Below are 24,557 nucleotides of genomic sequence, written 5' to 3' on the forward strand. Positions count from 1 at the left end.
GGATATTCCATTTTTCTCCCTCAAACTTTTACATCCGTCTCCTCGCCTTCATGTTGTCCTCACAACAACCCGGCAAAGTAGGCTAGGCCCAGGGTCACCGTGTGAATTTCCGTGGCAAAGTGGGGATTCAAAGCAGGAGGCTGGCGGAAGGTGACGGGCAGGATGGGAGTTTACCTCACCTCTTTTTGGCATTCATCCCTAAGACCATTTATGCACTGGGAACTTCTCTGCCCTAGCTCCCATGCAGGAGCACAAATCAGGGGCAGATGAGGTGCACTGGGGCAAATACTCCCCTATGTGGGTTCAGGAAGAGGTGGGGCAACCTGCCACGACTAAAACTCCAGCCTGCAGCCCGGCATGAAACCCCCAGTGCATAAACGGTTTAAGAGATATATGATAATGTAGCAGTACATCCTTCCTAGGAGATGTTTTGTGTGGGCATGTTAGAAACTGTACTCCATTTTTTTTTTGGGGGGGGGGGGGAAACATCCTCAAAACACCTGTCAATAGTGTCTCATTCTTTCAACACTGATTACTCAAGAAACAAGGAAAAGGTAACACAATGCCGTTTTTAGGAAATATCAAAAAAAGAGGAAAAAAGCAAAGAGGGGGAAAAAACTATCCTAAATACATTCTAACACTTGCTGCTTTGTTCTGCAGGGTCATGCCCGGCCCAGTAGTTACCCCAAATGCTGTTTTTAAAACCACTTTCTAGTAACAATTTTAATCAGAGGCTTGGCTTATCTCACTTCAGGAGCGACAAGAGACATTGGCTCAGCTCTCACCCGGATGTGCATGCGCCACCGTAGCATTGAAGCCAAGCTGAGGCAGTTTACCAAGTAAGTTACCTTTCAGTTATGTTTGAACATTTTCCTGGCCCTGGGCTCCTCTCTCTGAGGGGGAATTGCCGTGGGAAGATGCCCAGCTTGTGCTGACAGAGACAAGAAGTTCAGATTGACAGACATTCATACCAGTGGAGACTGACTGTCATCCAGTCAATGGCAAGGAGGCCAGGGACCTGTTCTGTTTGGTTTGGACCATTCACACACTGCCCACCTCCAGCCCACTCATAAGGTATGATTTGTTTATTTACTTGCTTACGTCACTTCTGGTCCCCCTTCGTTTGCTGAGACTCAAGGCCGATATGTGCTTTCCAAGGGAAAGGAAAAGTAATCCAGGCCTCTGGGGCAATGTGAAGCATCTCCATTCTGTGTACCTTTGTAAATGTGCTGGAGGAGTCCGTGTCTGTCGGATCTTAGCCTGAGAATACATCAGAAGAAGAAGAAGACGGTTCCTATATGCCACTTTTCCCTATCCGGAGGAGGCTCAAAGCGGCTTACAGTCGCCTTCCTATTCATCTCCCCACAACAGACACCCTGTGGGGTGGGTGAGGCTGAGAGAGCACTGATATCACTGCCCGGTCTGAACAGTTTTATCAGTGCCGTGGCAAGCCCAAGGTCACCCAGCTGGTTGCATGTGGGGGAGTGCAGAATCGAACCTGGCATGCCAGATTAGAAGTCCGCACTCCTAACCACTACACCAAACTGGCTCTCCTAACCACTACACCAAACCACTACACCAATCAGGCTTCTTGTTGGTTATCCATTTGGAATAGTGGAGCTGGAGCTTGGGGGCTAGTTCACAAGTTACAAAGGCTGTGGGTTGGATCCAGACTACATTTTCTGCCGGTGCAAGGCACTTCCTGTCTCCCTTCCTCCCTCACCCCATTGCAGACCACTGATCTGTGCAAAAAAAAAATCCAGCTCCTGGGAGACAGGGACCCTCTGGAATGTCATGGGAGCAAATCAGAGGTCTGCAGCAGAATGCACAGGCGAGCAATCCTTTAATAGCATATAAGACCGATTAAAATATTCATCAAGCAAAATATCGAAAGCCTAAATATAACAGAGATAAATAACAGTTAATAAGAATAATTTGGGAATCAGGATAATATTTTTAAAATGCATGCCATGACCTTTTTGTTTGCGCGGCACATGGCAAATTGCTAAAAAATTGGCCACGTTATCAATAATATCAGGAATACAATTATTCAGAAGGAATGAGGTCTTAGAGGAGTCAGAGAGTCCATTCTTGTTTACCAAAAAGAGGTTTAAATATTTAAAACTAATATTCACATATTAAAAGGACAGTAAAAAAGGCATGAGATGTAGTTTCTACATGCTTCGTTCCACAAGGACAATGCCTGCCTGGATATGGTGTTTTTTTGGAGTCTCCCTGACAGAATTGCTGATGGCAACACATAAAACCTAGGAAGAGATGTTGTATATGCAAGTAATTCAAATAAAAGGCCATATGGTCTGGATTTAATAAGGTTCGCAGTCTTAAGGGAGAACAAGTTTTATTTGCTACACTACCAAGTTTTTGAAATTCTGTATCCAAAGATCACAGCAGGAAATGGATGATGATGACCCCACCACTTCCACTAGTAGAACGTTTACTCTGGTTCCAGCCCTATATGTCTGAGCATACTCCCGGAGTTCCTTAGTTGGAACTTAATTACCAAACACACAGAAGACTGGTTTTGATTGGGACGGCTGTGCACAAGGAGAATGAGACAAGCTTTCCTCCTTCTATGCATCATTTAGGTCTGGAAAATGGTACAGGAGGAGGGCTTAAGGCCCCACCTCTTCCTGCTGTCCCCAGTCTGAACTGGTCCCCTAGGAATCAAGTACCTGGCACAGCTCTTGCAGGACATGTCTGTCAACAGGCTTTGTGGGGGGAGATGAGGATTTTGTAATGTGTGAATTGTGAGACAGGCACCCTGCCATGGAAACTACTGTAATCCTAAATGTGACGCTCTTAAGTGGAACGTGTTAGATACTTGCATTGGAAGCCAGATTGCAAAGGAACCAGTGTGGTATCGTGGCTAAGAGCAGTGGTCTCTAATCTGGTGAGCCGAGTTTGATTCCCTGCTCCTCCACATGCAGCCAGCTGGGTAACCTTGGGCAAGTCACAGCCATGATACCATAGTTCCCATGGCACAGTTCTCTCCAAGCTTTCTCAGCTTCACCTACCTCCCAAGGTGTCTGCTGTGGGGAGAGGAAGGGAAGACAATTGTAAGCCACTTTGAGACTCCTGTGGGCAGTGAAAAGCAGAGTATAAAAAACATCTCTTCTTCTTCCAACGGGTGTTCCATTGGTCAGAGAAATCAATATGAGGAGATGGTCCGAGTCCCTGAATCTAGTGCTGTAATAAAAGAGGCCACAATGTGAGAAGGAATTAGGGAAGGTCTCGCTCCTCTGAGGAGTGGGAACCATGAAGCCCTGAAGTACAGCAGATACTTTCAAGTATGGTAAAAGTCGGAAAGTTTTGAGTAAGTAGTCAAGCAGTAGTTTCTGATGCTTGTTTAAATTTTGTGGAGGCCTTAGGCTAGGAGTGCATCTCCTCTCCAAATTCCCTCTACATCTCGGTGCTGGGCAGTTATTACCTTATGCTATACACCATTCTCATTAAAAGTTTAAAGGGCCACTTTTCAGTCAAGGGTTCCAGAACAAACCAGGACGTTTGCTCCCGGAGTGGGCATGACAGTGTCCCTTAGGACAGGGATAGTCAGCCTGTGGTCCTCCAGATGTCCATGGACTGCAATTCCCATGAGCCCCTGCCAGCAAGCGCTGGCAGGGGCTCATGGGAATTGTAGTCCATGGACATCTGGAGGGCCACAGGTTGACTACCCCTGCCTTAGGAAATTATGAAACGGAGAGGTGTTAGTTTTAAAACCAAGCTCCACTTCTGCACTCTTCTCCCTGCCTGTGCATCTAACTTGTCCTTGCTCTCTCTCCTTGCTCCAGTGCCCTGATGGAGAGCCTGATTAATCCTCTGCAGGATAGGATAGAGGACTGGAAGAAAACTGCTAACCAGCTTGATAAAGACCATGCAAAAGGTAACCTCTCAGGAACAGACCACAGTCTGAGCCGTGTGGTATATGAACAGGTAGCACCCCACCGTTCAGACCTTCAGACCATCAACTGTTCATGTGTCTTCATTCGGGAGGTGCACGTATAATCTACAGCAGGGGTAGTTAACCTGTGGTCCTCCAGATGTTCACAGGGGCTCGTGGGAATTGTAGTCCATGAACATCTGGAGGACCACAGGTTGACTACCCCTGATCTACAGGATATACTTTTCCTGTCTCAAAGCTGCAGATAGGAAAGGAATCTTTTAAAAAAACTACGTCCATTATTTGCATAGACTGCACGTTCCATGCCATGTACAATCATGCAACCCAAAAGCTTTTAAAAATTCAATATTTCTTCTTGGCATAAGAATTACTACCTTATTTTACCAAGCTTTTGTAAGGATGACAGTAATTTATTTATTGACTTCATTTCTAGACAATGCATGTGAAGCTTTTTATATATGGAATGCCCCATCCTAAGTAGAGTTACACCCTTCTAAGCTCATTGACTTCAGTGGACCTAGAGGAGGGTAACTCTGCTTCGGATTGCACTGTGGAAGCACTAAGTGGTAGTAGAAAGGTCGCTACTTCCAGAAAAGGGAGTTGCTTTGGGGGCCATGCAGGACTGTGAGGAAGTTCTTTACTGCTGGGCTGATGGAGGAAGAGTCTTCACTAATGCTTCCTCCACCTTTGCCTCCTCCTTGGAGTTAGCTCAAAAGTGGGGAGGAGTGGGTATATTTGAGGCTCATCTACCACAAGGCCTGAGTCAGTTGGGCTGTGCAGTGGAATGCCTTTAGCCCCTGCCAAGCATTTAGGGACCTGCTGGTTCTTCTTGATCCCAGATCTCACCAGAGCCAGTTGCCTAGGGACTTGGCAGGTAAAGCATGGCCTAGCTGCAGTGGTGCCATGTGGGGTCCCCAGAGCCCTAGGACCCTCTTCCAAAGAGTCTTTCTGCTCCCCTACTTTGCAACTGTTAGAGCAGGAGATAAGGTCAGATACCTGCAGTCTGTAGAAGACATGTCTTCCCTGCTTCAGTATTTCCAAGTATGCACAGAGAAAGAGAACAGCTCCGCTGGGGCAGAACTAAAAGAGGTGATAACTTTGGCTGGCCTAATTCCTGGGCACAGACAGCCCCTGAGAGAGGAGAAGGAGGATAGGAGAGCGGGCAATTCAGGCATCTTGCCTCCAGTGACCAGACCCGTCCCAGTTTCATGTGGCAGGATAAGAACACCAATACCTTGGGCACTGGCCAAGGAGCTCGATGTAGTGTGTCCCGACAGAGTGTCCCAAGTTTACGTCACCACAGAAGAAAAGTCAAAAGGTCCACAACACCAAGTGACCTTACAGGGTAGAGCTCAGGAAGTCACACCCTTTTTCTTTTGTCCTTAGCTCTCCTTGTGGCCTAACCCTTTCCGGAGAACAGGAATTCACAGTAAATAAATTCCCAGATTTCTGTTTCTGTATCCCTGGAGACTCTAGCGTTTCTTGAAAGCTGTTTGGCTTTCAGCACCCTCGAATCTAACAAAGGCTGCCCCATTTTGAGACTGCTTTAAGGGGTGGACTTGGGAGTTATCCCATCGTGCCCTAATTGATGATGATGATATACAGTGCTGTTATCTCCTGCCTCTCCCCTAAAGTGCTTTTTTGTGCTGAACATCAAGCCCCACAGAGAAGAGTCCTGGATCATTGTTGTATGTCATTTGGGTTGATCTGAATAAAAAGGAATTATTCTGTCATTAGTTTGATCTGGATAGCCTGATCTTATCAGATCTTGGAATCTAAGCAGAGCTAGAATTTGCATGGGGGACCTCCAGGGAATACCAGGGTCATAACACGGAGACAGGCAATGGGAAACCACCTCTGAACGTCTCTTACCATGAAAACCTAAGGGGTCACCCTAACATCTGTGACTTGATGACAGAAGAATAAAATAAGAACCTCTTGTTCAGGGAATTTATGTGTCTGTTGACCGACCAACCTACAATGCTTCTTTGAACAGGTGGAGTCAAAACCAACTGTGAATATTTTTTTTAAAGCTGTGAGCGTCATATTTTTTTTGATGAATTAAGTAAAAGTGGTCTGATTAAGTGCACAAAGGTACAGAACTAGCATGTAACATTGTAACCAGGACATTTTTTGCATATAATTTTACTATGATTTGCATGCAGGCCCATTTTGAAACACTCTCTTTTTTAAAAACACTGGTTATGAGACTGGAGCTCAGTCAGTTTGTGTTAGTTGAATCACTGAATTATAATAACTGGATATCATTCCTAGATGTTTCACTTATTAGACCTCGGCCAGTATGACATTTTAAGGATCCTTCGGTACTACCCATGTGAAATCTTTCTGAGACTGACCCAGATGGAATTCTGGGAGTCGTAGTTTTCTGAGGACTTTTAGTACTCGGGCTGACTCCATGTTACCTAAATCCTGTACTAAAGGACTTTGAAAATATAGTGTGGATTTGGGGGAAATCAGCTGTTAGGAAGGGAGCAATCAGGGCAGGAGGAAAATGCTGAGCGCAAAGAGGAGAGGAGATGTGCATTCACGAAGACTACTCCATTGTGCTTTTTCTCTCATTCTAGAATACAAACGAGCCCGTCACGAGATAAAGAAGAAATCCTCTGACACGCTGAAGCTGCAGAAGAAGGCCCGCAAAGGTAAGATGGCTGTCCTTGCTTGACGAGAGCTTCCACCGATCTGTGCACATTCAACTTCTTGTGAAGGAAGGAAGGCTGTTCTAACCAAGAGTGATGGAGCAGCAAGAGCCGTCTACGAAAGACCATTCCCAGAGCGGGCAGAATGTCTGCGGAGATCTCCTAGCCCCTGCCCCGTGTCAGGAGATACCCCACTGCACCTGGTGTGGATGGTCAAAGGAAGTTGCTGGGCTCACAGTCTCCATAAGGCAAAGCTGGGCTAAGTGATATGTTAAATGAACTGGCATTTGGGTTGTCAGGCAAGAGACCAGAAAGTGTGCAGGAGTTTCTTACTACGAACTCATTATCTAGGAATCAAATATTCCCTTGGTACCGTTTCCCTGTTTGGGGAAAGGGTAGTGTCCCTCGTTGCTGTTACAGTGTAACTCCTTGTAAAAGCAGGGAAAGTTTCACATTTGTTTAAAAACACATTTCATAGAATTGTAGAGTTGTAAAGGATCCCCAGGGTCATCTAGTCCAACCCCCTGCACAATGCAGGAAACTCTCAACTACCTGCCCACCCACAGTGACCCCAATTCTGTGGTCAGATGATGCCCCTTCTCCCCTAAAGCCCCCCAAATCCTTGGCCAGCCTGGCCTGGAGGAAATTTGCCTCCTGTCCCTAAATTGGTGATCAGCATTTCCCGGGGCATGCTAGTATTTCTAGCTCTTACAGATATGAAGCTACACTTGAAAGGATGTGGGAAGTTCCTGCTGAAAATCTCAGGTGCCAAGGAGAAGGGTGAATAATAGGCTCCCAGAATCCAACTTTTTCAACACAGAATGTCCGTGTACATACAGGAACGTCTAGTTACCGCTAGCTTCCGTGTGTGGGGCAATCTGCCTTTGTCTTGTGGGCAGGGGGACTGCTGTCTCTGTGGACCATGCATCTGATGAGTGCTTTTGACTGCCTGCCAAGTCATTTTATAACGGTGGTCCATATAAGTCCTGGTTTTGTGGATCCGGCCTTTGGCTGACCCTTGGAGTCTTGTCTTTCTGTGTCCACAGCCATGAAGCAGCATAGTTGGGAAGTGCAACGTGCCCCTTGGTGTACCAGGCACTAACAGCAAGGTGGCTTGTGAGCCCTCTGGGCCAGTCAGTCCAGGGAACAGTTCTCAGACGCTAGGTTCTTTTTCCGTAAGGAAAGGGCTGCGTTCCTAAAGAACAACTCCTAGCGGCACTTCACACGGCTGAGTAACAACGGCCTCGTTGCTCCCACAGTGAACCCACCAAGGTCCTAACTAGATGGAGCAAGGGGAGACCTCTGGTGGTTCCTAGGGAAAGGCTATGTTATTGCATTCAGAATTCCCCCCCCCCCTCATTGCTGTACTTTTCCCCCTGCCCCTTGCTAGGCACAGATACTTTGTGCAAGGACGAAATGCCATGTTACTAGGACGTGGGTTGGCTGTTCTCATAAAGCCCAGGTGGTGGGGGTTTCCTGCTGTGGGGATCCCACACCCCTGGTTGGCAGCTGCCCTTTCCTACCTAGCAAAGGACATTGCAGCTTACCAGCTCTCTTTTCTCCTTGATATTTGGCCTAAGTGGAGAAGAAAAAAGGAGGGATGATGATGATGGGGGGGCTTTTCTTGTTGGGTGGGGTTGTGGCTCCCCGTTTGGGGTCAGATGATGTCTTTCTCTACATCAACCTGTCTTTCACACATTCTTCTCTCTGCCTCTTTCTCTTCTCCCCTCTTTTCCACATCCTTCCTGTAGAACTTCTTGGTAAGTCAGACGTTGCCAGCCTAGCTTTATCCAGCCTCCCTGTCCACCCTTTCATAGCCTTCTGCTTTAGTTATCTCTAAATCTAGGTTGGGCTTGAAATGAAACCAAACCTCTGAGCAACAAGTGGGGCATCCCTTTGAAGCCGAACGGAGGGCTGCCGGCCAGATGGCGTTTGCTCTCTGGTCTCAGCCCCAGCACCGGAGGGCAGGTTAGCACCCTGCAGAAGATCACAGTGCGCCAAACAGGAATGTGCCGGGTGCAGACAGGGGAAGTGGTGGGAAGCCAAACATCGAGTGTTTCTACAGGGTTTCGGACTGCTTCCCATTCCCTCAGTAGCACTGACAACAATCGGATCATCACGTTTTGCAAGTGCGGGACTAAAGCCCAGAGTAAATGCCCTGCCTGAGGCAACCTGCAGAGTTAGCCTCTGAAACCTGAGAAACGGTTGGCCAAGCTTCTTTCTTCCCAGCCTGCTGGCATGTGAGCATAGTGTGCACTGTGCTACACACACATGTCCTGACCAGCCTGATCCCTGTGGTAAACTAGGCCAAGGTTGCCCCAAGTCCAGGGCTCTCTGCCTCAACTCCAGGCTCTCTTGGAGACAGTGTGCCGTTGCCTCCTCTCCTGAGCAGAAGCACCTCAGCCATTTCCACTTGCCACGGCTGCAGGAGGCATGAAAGAAGTGAGGGACCGTTTCATGCATGGAGCACTGAGTACTGGAGCATCTGCCTTGCTTGGAGGAAAGCCCCAGGTTCACCCCATGGCATCTCCAGCTAAAAAGGACCAGGTAGCAGATGATGTGAATGACCTCTGGCTGAGACCCTGTAGAGCAGGGGTAGTCAACCAGTGGTCCTCCAGATGTTCATGGACTACAATTCCCATGAGCCCCTGCCAGCATTTGTTGCAAGGGGCTCATGGGAACTGTAGTCCATGAACATCTGGAGGACCACAAGTTGACTACCCCTGCTGTAGAGCCACTGTTCGTGTGAGCAGAGCTGTCTGTCTGTGATGGACCAATGGGGTAACTCAGTAGAAGGCCACTCTCTGTGTTTCTTTGCGCAGTTTTCTCCTGCTCTGCCTCCAGGGAGTTTGTTGCAGTACATGCACAATTGTCTTTTCTTCCACTTCTGCAAGGCAGGTTGGTCTTAGAGCGTGGCTCTCAGTAGCACTGACAACAAGCTGATCATCACCTTTTGCAAGAGGGGGACTAAAGCCAAGGGAGAATGCCCTGCCTAAGAGGCCAGAATTTCCCTGGTCCTGCTCTGCTGCCTTAAGCACTACCCCACACCAACTGTCCTTAAAATTGTAAATAAGGGGGGGGGGAGCATCTTGGTCACCTCTTGACTAGTAAATGTGGTAGTCTTTATGTTGTCTTTCATGCAAGAAGGCCACAGGTGAGGGAGTGAGGAAAAAACATTCTGCCACCCACATGAGATAATTATTGCCCTTCTGGATACAGAGTAGACCTACCATATTTACTCAAAAGGCAGGTGAGCCTGAGTGTAAGATGCCCACCTCCCCTAAAATGTTACACTCAAAAATGCTTATTATTGGACATAACTTGTGCACAAATTTAAGATGGCACACTTATTTCTTCCCAACTGATCTTGCATGGAAACCTAGTCTTGCATTTAAGTAACTACAGCAGCTGTCTTAACGTTTGGATTAAGACTGCCCATGGAGGTTCAAGGTGGCCTCCTTCTGTTGCCCTTTCTCCAAACTAATTGCAGTGGCATCTCGCTGGCTGCCGAGAGGTGCACCAGGATGGTCCTCTGGCTGTCGGGTCCTGAAGGGCTGCTCCCTTGGCCAATTATTTGTCTGACATTTTGGATTCAGACACTGCTGTGATGGGGAAGGGGGGGGCGACAGGCACTTAAAAGCCCTTGGAATTCAGTAGGGTTTCATTTCAGGCCTTATCTACACCATCACTGGTCCCCTCTTCCCATCTCATTTCTGTGACTCTGCTGTACCTCTCCAGGATAGCTGTGGGGCAGATGCTGAGATCCACTTTCCCCGGCTCTTCCTTGAGTGTGCCAAATACCGAGCCGTGGGAGGGGCCTGCCTTGGAACAGGGCTGTGCTCCTGCCCTTAGCCTGGGCCATTCATCTGCCTGGAGACAGCTGCTTGTTCCATTGCAGCTGTCAAGCAGGGCAACAGGATCTCAGCCTGCTCTCCCCATCATCCTGGGCCCCGCTGTCTTGGTGGCTTGTTTTTTGTTTTCCTTGACTCTCCCATTAAGTAAATTCACTGCTACACCAGTTCTTCACTTTTCCTTCCCATGCTGGAGATTTCACCCACCTGGCTGCTCAAGTCATCTCGCTTTACCTTCTTTGCATGTGGCATTATGGCGGTGATGGTTGCAGTGCTGGGGCATTTGAGGGACAACGGCACCCACCCTTGGCTTCCTGGCATGGTTGCGCAAAGACTGATCTCCGGTGCTGGGATGCAGAATACTGTATCTGTCAGACTGAGCACTGGATTGCACCCAACACTTGCATTTTGTGATGCCCATGAGCAGGTTGTGTTTATTAGTACAGAGGAGTCCGAGGGGATCCCTGGTCTCAAGGGTGCTCCTTGGCTTGTGTGATATTGCAGACTTTTTGGACTAGATGTGAGTGTGGAGGTGAGACCATGCGCATACCTGTGTACATGCATAATTTCCCTATTGCCCCTGGATTCCTGATCCCACATTGCTCAGAATACATTCAACACCCTTCCAAGTTCCTGAGCCGCCTAAATCTCTGCCCCTGTCACTTCTCCCTCCCCATCACTTCTCCCTGCCCTTCTTGTTCTCCAGCAAAAGGTGAATAAAAAAACCCTCTTGAACCATATTCTGCACTCGGTTTAGCTCTAAGGATTGTACCCGCGATGGATTTGAACCTCGTTTCTGAATTATTATGGTATCACAAATAGGATGGGATATTGGAAGATGGTGGTAGATTTCAGCTACTCAAGGGGGGGAGGGGGAGACCAGCTTCAGCATGGGAGCTGAGCACCCCAGCTCTTGCCTCTGGTTGGGAAATGATCTGGTGCAACATCCACATGGGTAAACTGAACTCTTCTAAATGAGTGATGATAAAGAGCAAGAGAATTTTTTTTAAGGCATACTGCAGAGAAGACGGCTGACCTACATATAGATGCGGCTATCTGTCAGAATATCTTACACCATTCAGAAGCGGTGTAAACTTCCATAGAATCATAGAGCTAGAAGGGGCCTCAGGGTTATCTAGTCCAACCCCCTGCACAACTTTGATTGCAGTATGGATTCTTAAGTCCTTGGTTGATCACAGTAATTTGCCTCCGTGCAGGCAGTATCAGAAATATAAAACGGCAGACGTTTCAGCAGGAAAATATTTTTGTAAATGTTCAAAACAAACAATTCTAGACATCCTTCCAATGTTGTATGTTAACAAACTGATTTGTTGGCCTCAAATAACTTCTACTTAGACACCTAGAGCAGCTCCCTGGGACCTCTGGAAGGTAAAATGCATTAAAATTACTCTCTTGTGACAGCCATCTTGAATTTTTTGCCTCACGGGTTTTCCTCATGTTTCTTGGAAGGGCCGCCATATTAGTAAATGTTGTCCACTTTTCTAAGATATCAAAACTGCTATCATGTGGTTGTTCATGCAATTTGGTCCTCGGCCATATTGCTTTTGCCTCAGTGAGAGAGGAAACAGAAGTCACAGTTGCTTTATGTCTGTACTACAGAAGCCTAGAAAAGGCCAGGTGTTTGTTGAGGGTAGAGGTTGGGACAAACTGCAGGACTTAACGATGGAAGTTAAGGCCTGAGTCCCAGTTGACCCAAGATTATAAGAAAAATTGACATGAGAGAGTGTGTCTCCACCAGAAGCAGGGATGGCTTTATGGAGTGGGGAATTCAGTGGAAAGATTAGGGATTCTGATATCACTGGGCTTGATTTGGAGAGGCCAGTGGAACAAAAGTGATGGTGAGTATTCAACAAGTTAGCAAAGCAAAGAAGGGAGAACAGTGAAGGGGGTAGAGCTGTAGAACATAAGAGAAGCCATGTTGGATCAGTCCAGTGTCTCATCCGATCCACCACTATGTGTCTCACAGTGGCTAAGATTCTAGACATGTAAAAACCCATTGGCATTGAAGAAGTCGCTCAGACTCTGAGATGGCCCCCGGGCATGTGTGTGAGCAGATTAATGACATATGTTGCCATAATTCCTTGGGTTCTATTTATATTTCCAACTTAGTTGAGGTTTGTGTGGTCCAAGTACACTTCCATGAGCATCAGTACAATGGCATCTTATAGCAGTCCGTGTAGAATCAATCCCCTCAGCTGAGAGATAACTTTGAAATATTCTGCCTCTCCTAGTTGGTGCACTTCAGACTTTTATTCATTTACTTTATTTATATCCCAAATTTCTCCCCAATGGGGACCCAAAGCAGGCAACATAATTCTCTGCAGTTGTGATCTGCTTTAGATCCCTGTTTTTGGCGAAGGGGCCTCTTCCTGCACTGTTTTCCCAACCTTAAATAGTCTTCAAAGGGCCAAAAAACCAGCTCTCCTCCAGGCTGGGATAACAGTGCTGGGGAATGGCTGGAGCCCAGAATTATAGCTCATCTGCAGACTAAAGAGATCAGTTCCCCTGGAGAAAATGCTGGATGGACTCCATAGGATTATACTCCATTGAGGTTCCTTCCCACCCCAAATGCCACCTACTCCTGGCTGCCACCACAAAGCCCCCAGGCATTTCCTAACCCTACTGGAGCCTCTTCCTCATTCTAATCCAGAGCTCCTGTGACAAAATCAATTCCTCAGATTTCCTGAGAGACAAAGTCATTCCCCAGGTTAGTCATGCCACCCAGCCTTTCCTCCATGATGACCGTGCTTGGTGTCACCATTTGTTTCAGATCTCCAAAGGGCCAAAAGACACCAGGGAAAGTGAATTAAAAGCCCAGGAAAGCATCTTTGACTTTTGGGCTGAGACATTTCCTTCCCCACTCCCATCCCATTCTTGAGAAGATGTCTGCATGCTCCCTAACGCTATCCATAGTATCTGTGTCCATTCAAGGAAGACTTGTCAAAGATGTGGGCGTTTAGGATGGGCATTGGGCTGGTGGGTGAAGAGGGGGTGATGTGTTTTGTGTCGGCATTGTTCTTGCAGGGAAGGGGGACCTGCAGCCGCAGCTGGACAATGCTCTCCAGGATGTCAGCGATATGTACCTCCTCTTGGAAGAGACAGAAAAACAGGCCGTCCGCAAGGCCCTCATTGAAGAGCGTGGCCGATTCTGCACCTTCATCGCTTACTTGCAGCCTGTGGTGGTAGGTGGTTGCCTCCTCTGCTCCCTCAAAACTAAGTTGCATGGTCTTTTTTTAAAAATGTGAGCTCCTTTTCCTTCCCTTGCTGGTTGTACCGCCCTGGTTTTCTTCACAAGTGTATAAACAAAGGCATAAGGGCAAGCGGTGATGTTAATTCATTGGTTAATTTGTGAACTTGAATCCAGAAGTGTGTCAGCTGCAGATTCCAAGGCAGCTTAGTGCTGTTACTTCAACCATTTAAAAAATTACAGCATAGCTTCCAGTGGAATGAGACCTGTTATGAGACAAAGAAATTGTCTGAACAAAAAAGCACCCCAGCAAAATAATGACGTGAATGGGGACATTTTGATCAGGTGCCTAAAACCAGAAGGACAAGACTCAAGTGAGCACTTGGGGGACTTCCAGAGGGGAGGTGCCATTGTGTAGAACCCCCCCCCTTCAGTAGAAGAAGAAGAAGAGTTGGTTCTTATATGCCGCTTTTCCCTACCCGAAGGAGGCTCAAAGCGGCTTACACTCACCTTCCCTTTCATCTCCCCACAACAGACACCCTGTGAGTTGGGTGAGGCTGAGAGAGCTCTGATATCACTGCTCGGTCAGAACAGTTTTATCAGCGCCGTGGCGAGCCCAAGGTCACCCAGCTGGTTGCATGTGGGGGAGCGCAGAATCGAACCTGGCATGCCAGATTAGAAGTCCGCACTCCTAACCACTACACCAAACTGGCTCTCCCCACTAGCTACCCCACTATACTTTCAAGGGGGGGGGGGAGTCACTCAAAGGAGAGCCCTTGCCAAAGATCTGAGCTAGGGAAGTGCTCCTTTAACTATCCTGGCCCCCAATCTTTTCCGAGCTTTAAATTGTGCTCCAGTGTGCAGCTCTTATAATGCAGGCAAGATGCATTTGCAGGGGTTTGTGCTGGTCAGCAATCTCCTTGCTGCAGTTTGCGCTGATAGACTCTTCCGAGCTTCGGTCGGGCAAAGTAAGCACGTTTGTGTATGTGTTGAGGTATTTGCATAATTATTCCTGCGCCCAGAACTCAGCGTTGCTCTGGGACACAATACTCACTTTGCACGCAGTGTGGCCTGTTCATTACATTGCCTGAGCTCCTGAATGGGGAGAGAGCCCCTTTCCTTCGGAACAAGCGAAGACGATGCTGTGAGAGCCAGATAAGGAACAGAAGAAGCCAAGAAGGAGGCTCAGCCAGCCCTAGGCTTCAGAGGAGTCCCTCTCATGCACTCCCAGTAATCAGGTCTCCCAGAGTTGGCCCAAGTCGGATTTTTTTTGCTGCTGGGGGCAAAATTAAATTTTGCGCACACATCCCCCCGAACTAACAAAACTGAGCAGCGTGAAATTAAGCCCATTAAATGATGAAGAGTTAATAATGCTAAATGTTATTTAAACATCAAAGTTTAATAATAAATAAATGAATAAATAAATGAATGAATGAATAAATAAATACTGTCATAGGATCCTAGAGTTGGAAGGGACCTCCAGGGTCATCTAGTCCAACACCCTGCACAATGCAGGAAATGCATAACTACCTGCCCACCCACAGTGGTCCCAATTCCATGCCAAGATGGTGACCTCCCCCCCCCCCCAATAAACAAATAAATAACAGAATCCTTGGCCAGTCTGGCCTGGAGGAAATCTGCCTCCTGACCCCAAAATGGTGATCGGCATTTCCCTGGACATGCAAGAAAAGGCCACAAGAGCTGAGCATGGGCACAATCCCTTCTGCTCAGACACTTACAGTCTGCCTAAATGTATTTATTTATTTTCCTATATACTGCCCTCCATCGTGGATCAGGGCGGTTTACATAGAAGATGAGGGAACATATGAGCAAGTTCAGGATAATTAATCACAATTATAATTAATCATAATTATAATCATAATGTCAAATGAAGCAACTGTAACAACAGTGATTACAATAACATTACAGTAACTCGTGTTAACGACATGAACGTATTAACTGTGATCCCGAGGTTGGTCTGGGTTTAGTTGGTGTCGGAGCTCAGAGAGTGGCAGACAGTGCAGTAAAACGTGAGATACGGAATCCATCTCAGTTGAGCAAAGCTTGCACAACCTGTCCTCTAAAGCAGGGGTAGTCAGCCTGTGGTCCTCCAGATGTCCATGGACTACAGTTCCCATGATCCCCTGCCAGCAAACGCTGGCAGGGGCTCATGGGAATTGTAGTCCATGGACATCTGGAGGACCACAGGTTGACTACCCCTGCTCTAAAGGACCACCTTTATAGCTTCTTGATAACACCGCCAATGGGAAAATGTTTAGCCTGGCGAGAATCAATGCTCCAATGACTGTTTTCTCTCCTTGGTCTTTTGCAGAATGGAGAGATCACTATGCTGGGGGAGATCACCCACCTGCAGGGCATCATTGATGATCTGGTGGTGCTGACTGCAGAGCCTCACAAGCTGCCGCCAGCCAGTGAGCAGGTAAGGAGGCACAAGGAGGCGGACGGGCAATGGGAAGGAGTGGTTGGAGGGGCTGGAAGGGACACCTCTCTCGGGGCTCCCCACTGGGACGAGCTGAAATGTGAGGCAGTCTTCTTGGTTTGTGGCTGCAGAGTGCAGAAACACATGATTTCCATGAGATCTACTCACTGGATGAAAATGGATATGCCTCACCACTGGAAGGCGGCACATCCAGAACAGTGGTACTCTCTGCTGAATAATAATCCAGTCGAGAAGGTGCAGATTGCTTGCTCCCAGGGGTTGCTGGTCAGAAGGAAGAAGAAGACTTTGATCTTATATGCCACTTTTCTCTACCCCAAGGAGTCTCAAAGCGGCTTACATTCGCCTTCCATTTCCTCTCCCCACAACAAACACCCTGTGAGTTGGGTGAGGCTGAGAGAGCCCTGATATTACAGCTCGCTCAGAGCAGTTTTCTCAGTGCTGTGGGAAGCCCAAGGTCACCCAGATGGCTGCATGTGAGGGAGCACAAATTCAAACCCAGCTCACCAGATTAGAAGTCCACACGCCTAACCACTACACCAAGCCAGCAGAAAGACCGGATTGGTCAGTCCTGGAGAAAGGCTGTGGACAGCCACTAGGGAGTATTCATTATTGAAACACTTGGACTCTGCTTCTCCCCACCCCAGGATGTCAAGATTCAAAGATGCTCTCGGGAGCCATTAAGCAGTGGGTTAATTTCTTGCTGCTGTGGGAGGGCCAGCAACATGAGCAGCACCGATCTGTCTCTGTTGTTGTGAGGATAAAATTGAGAACGATGGGTCCCCTTTAGGGAGAAAGGCTGGGTGAAAATAAATTGGATTAAAAAAAATAATGACATCAATCTGCCATGTGGAATCTTTCGTAGGTGATCAAAGATCTGAAGGGCTCTGATTACAGCTGGTCTTACCAGACTCCACCGTCATCTCCTAGCAGTTCTGGGTCTCGCAAGTCTAGCATGTGCAGGTATGTTTGATCCAACTGGTAGGAAAGAGATATGACTCACAGCTCAAGAGAAGGGAAATGCAGAATGGACACCGTACAAAGAGAAGAATTTGCAGCTGCTTTTCAGGTGTTTACGGGTGCTTTCCATCAGCCCTTTGGTGACAGCTCATGATCTGGTCCTGAGGGAGCTCTCTGCATTTGGGTCTCGGGGGTTACATGGCTATCTCCTGGTTGAGTTACCATGTGAGGGCTTCCTGCTTGACCAGCTGGATTTGAACTTCACCTTGCTGGGGTGCAGGATCCTACCTGTGTCAGCTTCATGCACACTCAAAGTCTCCTGAAGACTGGGCCATGTTGGCCAGCCAGTGAAATGCCCACCTGAGTGACAGATCTCTGGCCCGTTGACATTGTGGGTTTAGCAGATGAAGGCCTGGTTTAAGTAAGTTACTGAGCATGTGTGGCTTCACACAAACAGCCCCTCCTGTCCCAAGAAAACCAAAAAGGGGAGAGTGTAACAGAAAACAACAAACCTAAGCAGTCGGCAGTTAGGACCCCAAAAGGTTAAAGGTAAAGGTATCCCCTGTGCAAGCACCGGGTCATGTCTGACCCTTGGGGTGACGCCCTCTAGCGTTTTCATGGCAGACTCAATACAGGGTGGTTTGCCAGTGCCTTCCCCAGTCATTACCGTTTACTCCCCAGCAAGCTGGGTACTCATTTTACCGACCTCGGAAGGATGGAAGGCTGAGTTGACCTTGAGCCGGCTGCTGGAATCGAACTCCCAGCCTCATGGGCAAAGCTTTCAGACTGCATGTTGCTGCCTTACCCACTAAATATAAATATTCAAATTACATTAACATTTATTGTGCACTACTCAGGTCTAGGTCTAGTGTTGTATGGTACATATTTTGTGAGTTTAATCAATAGCACATGGGCTGCATCTATGTTATTAACTTTTTAACTTCATAAGTTGTGCACAATAAATAAATAACAATAAATGTTAATATAATTTAAATATTTATATTTAGTGGACACCTAACCTTTTTGGGTCCTAGGCCCTTCTGTCCCACCAGCATCCCCTTCCAACTGGACCTGTTTTATGACGGGGACGGTTGTGTAGTGTGGGACAGAAAAAGGCAACAGACAACAAAAAAACTAACTGGAATTAATTAGGACCCGAAAGGTGGGATATCTGTGCAAATTGGACAACAGGTTACAAAAATATATAAACGTTAAAAAACAACCTTAAGGTTAAAAACACACACCAAGCCCATAGGCCATTATCGAAAAATTATCACTGTAGAATCTTAGGTCTTAGAGCTTCTTAATGCTGATGGATTTCAACCCTCAGTGGATCGTCCTCCTCCGTCTAATTTTGAAATACTTACATTGATAAAATATAGCATGCGTAAAGCTGGCAGTAAAATACATAAATTATGAGGGCTTATTTTTAGGGTGACGAAAATGAATCAAAATGGAGCAGTTGGGAAATGTCCAGTTGTCAGAGAATAGCCCCCTTACTTCAAGCTGCCAAAGAATTCTGATTGTGTGCCCATGGAATCAGGGCGTGTACAAAGGCAGGCGAGGAAAAAGGCAAACCTGGGTTTAGGATTCTCTTGCCTTCAGAACTGCAGCTTGGTGTCTCACAGAACTGTTTGCAAGAGATGACCAAACTTGAAGGCTCCTCTTGCTTGGCATGTATTCTCGCCAGAGGAGAGGAGGAGGTGTGAGGCTTATGAATCATATGCTGTATTTCGCCTGCTGTGGAAGAGGACTTCAAGAAAGGTCAAGCGCTTTGTAATCACTGTGATAATTAAATGTACTTAGATTCTTAGCTGAGTTGGAGCAATAAGCAGCCTGAATGGCTTTGCAAGCCCTGGGGACTGGCTGGCCTTGAAATTGGATGGTCAGACCTGTGCCCACCCCCTCTCCTCCCCTAATCTCCTTTCCTGGCTGTATTCCCCCTCTTTTCTCCCTCCCTCTTTCTCTTCCTCCCTTCCTTCCTCCCTGTCTCCTTTTCCCTTTTCTATCTTCTGCACTTCCCCATGCATACTTTGGTCTTTCCCGCTGGCCTGCTCTCACGTTCAGTTTCTCCTTGTCTTCTTCTCCCACCACCCTTCTAGTGGTGCTAATAGTGCAACAGGCAGGCTCCCGCCCGCGGTTCTCCAACAGACATACTCACCAGATTCCATCTGTCGCTCCCACAGCCTGGCACAGCCTGTGAACGCCAACACCCGCCTGTCCAGTGTCTCGTCACATGATTCTGGCTTCATTTCCCAGGATGCTATGTTCTCCAAGCCGCCTTCACCAATGCCCTCGGATATCACCAGTCAGGTAAATTCCCTAGGGAGGCAAGATAAAGGAACGGGGATTGTAGACCAGAGGAAGATTGCCCTTGCCTGTCAACACTGACACCACAGTTCCTTTCCTGCTACTACCCCAAATCCAGTGACCAAAGTAAAGCATTTAGAGCAGGGGTAGTCAACCTGTGGTCCTCCAGATGTTCATGGACTACAATTCCCATGAGCCACTCCCAGCAAATGCTGGACCACAGGTTGACTACCGCTGATTTAGAGGAACAGCACTGATTTAGAGGAACAGCACAGATGACAGATTCTATGAGTCACCTGCTCCTTCCCATTTCCTTTCCCCAGTTGTTTCAGAAGAATGGGTAAGAGTCGGCAGCCAGGGTTGCTGGCAATGTGGAACACGGCTTGTTTTCTTCTTTTGGCTCTATAGAGCTTGTGTTGAAATAGGCCAGGTGATCTTGCATCTGCCCAAGGTGTATGATTTGGGGTGGGATGGTTTGTATCCCAGGGAGGTCACATTCCTGTCTTGGGGTCCCAGTGGGAGCCAGACCCAGTGGGCTTGGATCAGAGATTAGTTTTTTTAGAAAGGGAAGAGTCCCTTATGATGTCAGTCTTCTGCTTTTGAAAATGGAAGCCTGAGCAGCCGTGGAAGAAGGGCTGCAGATTCTGTGACGGGACCAGGTGTGCCAACTAGCCATTCGACATATTTGAGACCCAAGTGCAGTGAAGGGCTTTCCTCGTTGCTGAGACTGGGTTTTGTGGGCAACACGTTCGTATTCTTTGAGGGGATTCTTGGGCTGAGAATGATGTGCACAAACAGGATGGCTGTTTTCATACACGTTGGGTTAAGGCCCTCCAGCGATCATTTGCAACTGGGTTTTATGCCAGCCAGATTCAACAGCTTCCTCTCAGCTATGGTTATAAGATTAGAAAAGTAGCGCCATAGGATCTGATGGATGAGAAAGTCCCAGGGCACTTTCCAAGTTTGTTTGTTTATTTATTTATTATATATTTGTATACCGCCCTCCCTGAAGGCTCAGGGCAGTTCACAAGAAACGGAACAGAAACAGTACAGATAGCTTAGATTAACAATGATGAATGAAATGAAACAACAAGCAACATGGAACCATAGAAAAATTAAACATTAACTCATACTGAAAGCCCAGTGGGTTGGGCGGAACTGCAGTGGCTTCAAACACCCCTATTTCGGACATGGGCAGACGCATAGGGTTGTCTCCGCATATCTAGGAAATATGTGTTCCTTCTTGTGCACGAGTTGCTGGGAGGATGGTTGAACTGAAGGGCATCCAGGAGCAGGATCGTCTCCAGCTCACCTTGAGTGAGGTGGATTTGGAGCTGCTCAGGGGCCCTCCTTGTCTATGTGGAGGCCACCTCAGCATGATGCTCTTTACCCCACGGCACTGGGTTATCAGGAGTCTGACATGGGAAAGTGAAGAACCACACACACAAGGAGCTTCTTGAGGAAACGTGGGATGAGAATTAACCTGTACAGCAGGGGTAGTCAACCTGTGGTCCTCCAGATGTTCACGGACTACAATTCCCATGAGCCCCTGCCAGCAAATGCCGTGCTTTTGGATGCTTAGGGCTGATCCTGCGTTGAGCAGGGGGTTGGACTAGATGGCCTGTATGGCCCCTTCCAACTCTATGATTCTATGATTCTAACATCTGGAGGACCACAGGTTGACTACCCCTGACCCAAAGCGCAGGCTCCTGTGCTCCGTGGTTCGCAGCGATCTCTCTCAAGACTCCTTACTCCTCACCCCACCTGGCCCCCAACACAGAAAGCAAACAGGCTTTTCCCTATTGATTTCAGACTTTCACAGGAGAAGTTTGATGGCTTTGAGCAGTATTGTTTAAAAATTGTGGTTTGGAAATATGAAAGATCGGTGCAAATGGTTAATAAGTGAAGCAGTTTAAAACACGTGAATGGTTAGGGAGGGAAAGGGGAGTCCAGATGTCAGCTTCTGCAATGTGAAGAAGATATTCTCAGTGGGTTTGCCACACCTGCGTGGCCGCATTGGTTTTTCCCAGAAGGGGTCTTCGCCCTCGAGCCCCTGTAGGTCTGTTTCTCCCTGTCCCAGGTCCGGCCTAAGTGTTTTCCCCCCCGTCCTCCTCCTGCCAGGGAGTGTGGAAATGCATGTATTGGTCCAGTGGCATTTGCACTGTGCACCCGTTGTGGCAGGAGCGTGCAAGCCAGCTGTCCCGTGCTTTGAGTAGGATTTCTCTGTCTGTCTCCCTGCCTGCTGCTTGTTGCCCACAGCTGCATAACCGAGTCTCTTTTCTTTCCCTTCTCTGCATTTGCTCCTGCTGATTGGACTTTGGGCATGGCAGAAGTCTTCCAGCTCCGCTTCGTCTGAGGCCTCAGAAACCTGCCAGTCTGTTAGTGAATGCAACTCCCCGACCTCGGTTAGTGCTAACACAACTGCAGGGGGTGCGGTCTGGGGGGGGGGGAGGCGGGGAAAGGTGAAGCTTGAACTGGCAGCCTCCTTCCCCCTTCCTCTTCCTCCCCCCTGCCCCACTCCCAGGACGCCGGGACCCCCCCTCCAGTGGCTGATGCTCCACCGGCCTTTAGCATGACCTTGGGAAACAAACCGACATTAACTTCCGCTTCCTCCTCCATTTTCACTCCTGATCTGCTCCCACCCCCTCGTTGGCTGGCTTTGTGCTTGGTGCTTGTTTTCCTAAAAGCTACCTTAACCGGCTTGTTGGTGGGGTGCGATGCTGGCTTCCTCTGCAGCTCTAGCCCCAAACCGGCCCCTTCCGCCATCCCCCCCACGCAGGTTGTCTCGGTGTGCCAACAGACGGCCTTGGGTTACGGGTTCTCTTCACTGTGGTTTCTTACTGTGTTTCAGTGGAAACCGCTGAATGTAGCTCTTGGGGCCAGGCCTGAAGGAAGCTCCCGAAGAAGCCTCAGTCTGGTGTGTATTCAATGGGGGCCCCACTCGCAGACCCTGGCCGGGGGATTGCCAGTCCTCTCCTCCGAGGGCAGAGCGGGAGCTGCTTGCTGCCTTCCTCGGCTCCCGCGGGCTTGGCCGCAGAGCCCCTCCGGCTTACCCGCCGTCAGTCTCGGGGAGTGACCCCCAGTGTGGTGCCCATCTCTCTGTGGTGCCTGCTCCCCCCCTCCCCCCGGCAAAGAACCAAGAGTGACTTTCCTTCTGTTCCCTGGAGCGAGAGATGCTCTAGAGCAGGGGTAGTCAACCTGTGGTCCTCCAGATGTTCATGGACTACAATTCCCATGAGCCCCTGCCAGCCTTTGCTGGCAGGGGCTCGTGGGAATTGTAGTCCATGAACATCTGGAGGACCACAGGTTGACTACCCCTGCTCTAGAAGAGCTCAGGAGGCATCACCTTGTCTGGCAGAGGCACACATCAGAGAATGCCACCTCTGTTGTCAGGGGCTGCTTGTCTTGGGAGCTCCTGCTTGAGGACCCTACGGCAGCCTTCATGAGGTCCCGCCCACCCTGTGGGAACTATTCTTCAATTTATAGAGGGGCCCACAGATTCAGTAAGGCCTGGGGACCCCTAGTCATAAGGACTCCCGTTCCCCCGCAAGAGGCGAGGGTGGAGACGTTGCTGCTGGTAGTGCTCTGTGCCCTTTGTGCAGCTTGGTGTAGTGGTTAGGAGTGCGGACTCCTAATCTTGCGAGCTGGGTTTGATTCTGCGCTCCCCCACATACAACCAGCTGGGTGAACTTGGGCTTGCCACAGCACTGAGAAAACTGCTCTGACCGGGCAGTGATATCAGGGCTCTCTCAGCCTCACCCACCTCACAGGGTGTCTGTTGTGGGGAGAGGAAAGGGAAGGCAATTGTAAGCTGCTTTGAGACTCCTTCGGGTAGAGAAAAGCAGCATATAAGAACCAGCTCTTCATAAAGACAGCCAAGCTTGGAGTCTCTCTGCAGGGGCCTCCCATGTGTGGCAGCCTCTGTTCTGCTCGCCAAGTCCCCTTGTTGTACCCGAGGGAAAGTGCATTTCTCTCCCTCCCTTGCCAAGGATGATAATGCTTAGACTTGGGAGGGTGCCTTGGAAATCTATGTGGCTCTGCTTTCAAGAAAAACTATAACGCTGGAGCATTGTTTGAGCCGGAGGCTGGCTGTTTTTGTCCCGCCTGACCATAGACCATGCTGTGGAGTCTCCCCTCCTCCCCAGTGAGGTGGTTCCACTCTAGGACAGCAAGGATTCCTTTGTGCATCTGCAGAATGGCTTTCCCTCAGGTTTGTGTCAGTGGAGAAAGGGCTCCCTTGTGTAAAGTTCAGGCAGCCTTCAGCGTGCTGGGGAAGAGGCGGGGTCTTTCTCTGAGAACAGAGGGAAGTTAAAAGTGTAGGGATTGTTCAGTTGTACGTAACACAGCCATTGTGATTGAATTACATCTATCTTTGATGGTTCCACATTAAGTCCTGGTGTCCTTGCCCATGGCCGTGTGTTCTCTCTCGCTCCAGAAGAAGAGTTGGTTCTTATATGCCGCTTTTCTCTACCCAAAGGAGTCTCAAAAGGGCTTACAGTTGCCTTCCGTTTCCTCTCCCCACAACAGATACCCTGTGAGGGAGGTGAGGCTGAGAGAGCCCTGATATTACTGAAGAAGAGTTGGTTCTTATATGCTGCTTTTCTCTACTCAAAGGAGTCTCAAGGCGGCTTACAGTCGCCTTCCCTTTCCTCTCCCCACAACAGACACCCTGTGAGGTGGGTGAGGCTGCTAGAGCCCTGATATCACTGCTCAGTGAGAACAGTTTTATCAGTGCCGTGGCGAACCCGAGGTCACCCAGCTGAAGGCAGAATTCGTAGATTCGTAAGATTCGTAGATTTATTAAAATACGGCTCCAAGCCAGCTACAAAACTCACACCTTTTACAGATTGGCATTGTAAAGAGAATGGTGGCTTTTGCTCGGCTTTGCATAAATGAGTCAAGGAAATGGGCATCTTTGCAGGACAGCCTGAGGTGGAGCCTTTTGTGCCGAAACTGGGGGCACCATCTGCTAGGGTAGGGCCAGACCTGATTTTCAGCTGCTTTGGGCATTTGGCAAGTAACCCTCAGGTTTTCAGAGCCCTGCCTAGTAGCCCTCTGTAATCTTCCTGGGTATATGGAGAAAGCATCTTTGTGTGTGTTTTGTACAAGTGGCGAATCGAGACACTCGTTAGTAGCCAGCCCAACAACCCAAAATGGCTTCAGGCCATTTTGTGATCAGTAGCCCTGACCTCCT

The 24,557-nt window shown here is 48.5% G+C and overlaps 1 protein-coding gene across 6 annotated transcripts in view; it reads left to right on the plus strand.

Annotated features, from left to right (window-relative positions):
* MTSS2 (MTSS I-BAR domain containing 2) overlaps positions 1-24,557 on the plus strand; it is a 77,630-nt gene that overhangs the window by 44,614 nt on the left and 8,459 nt on the right. The window contains exons 4-12 of one of the 6 annotated variants that reach the window (XM_077309725.1): positions 755-839; positions 3,810-3,901; positions 6,505-6,579; positions 13,473-13,630; positions 15,968-16,075; positions 16,959-17,056; positions 19,156-19,366; positions 21,694-21,768; positions 22,215-22,280. In XM_077309725.1, the coding sequence (XP_077165840.1) occupies positions 755-839; positions 3,810-3,901; positions 6,505-6,579; positions 13,473-13,630; positions 15,968-16,075; positions 16,959-17,056; positions 19,156-19,366; positions 21,694-21,768; positions 22,215-22,280 (968 nt within the window). The remainder of the gene's footprint in view (positions 1-754; positions 840-3,809; positions 3,902-6,504; positions 6,580-13,472; positions 13,631-15,967; positions 16,076-16,958; positions 17,057-19,155; positions 19,367-21,693; positions 21,769-22,214; positions 22,281-24,557) is intronic. The other 5 variants (XM_077309728.1, XM_077309727.1, XM_077309726.1 and 2 more) reach the window with 5 other exon arrangements.

The sequence above is a fragment of the Paroedura picta genome, chromosome 14, assembly GCF_049243985.1.
Source record: "Paroedura picta isolate Pp20150507F chromosome 14, Ppicta_v3.0, whole genome shotgun sequence".
NCBI lineage: Eukaryota > Metazoa > Chordata > Lepidosauria > Squamata > Gekkonidae > Paroedura > Paroedura picta.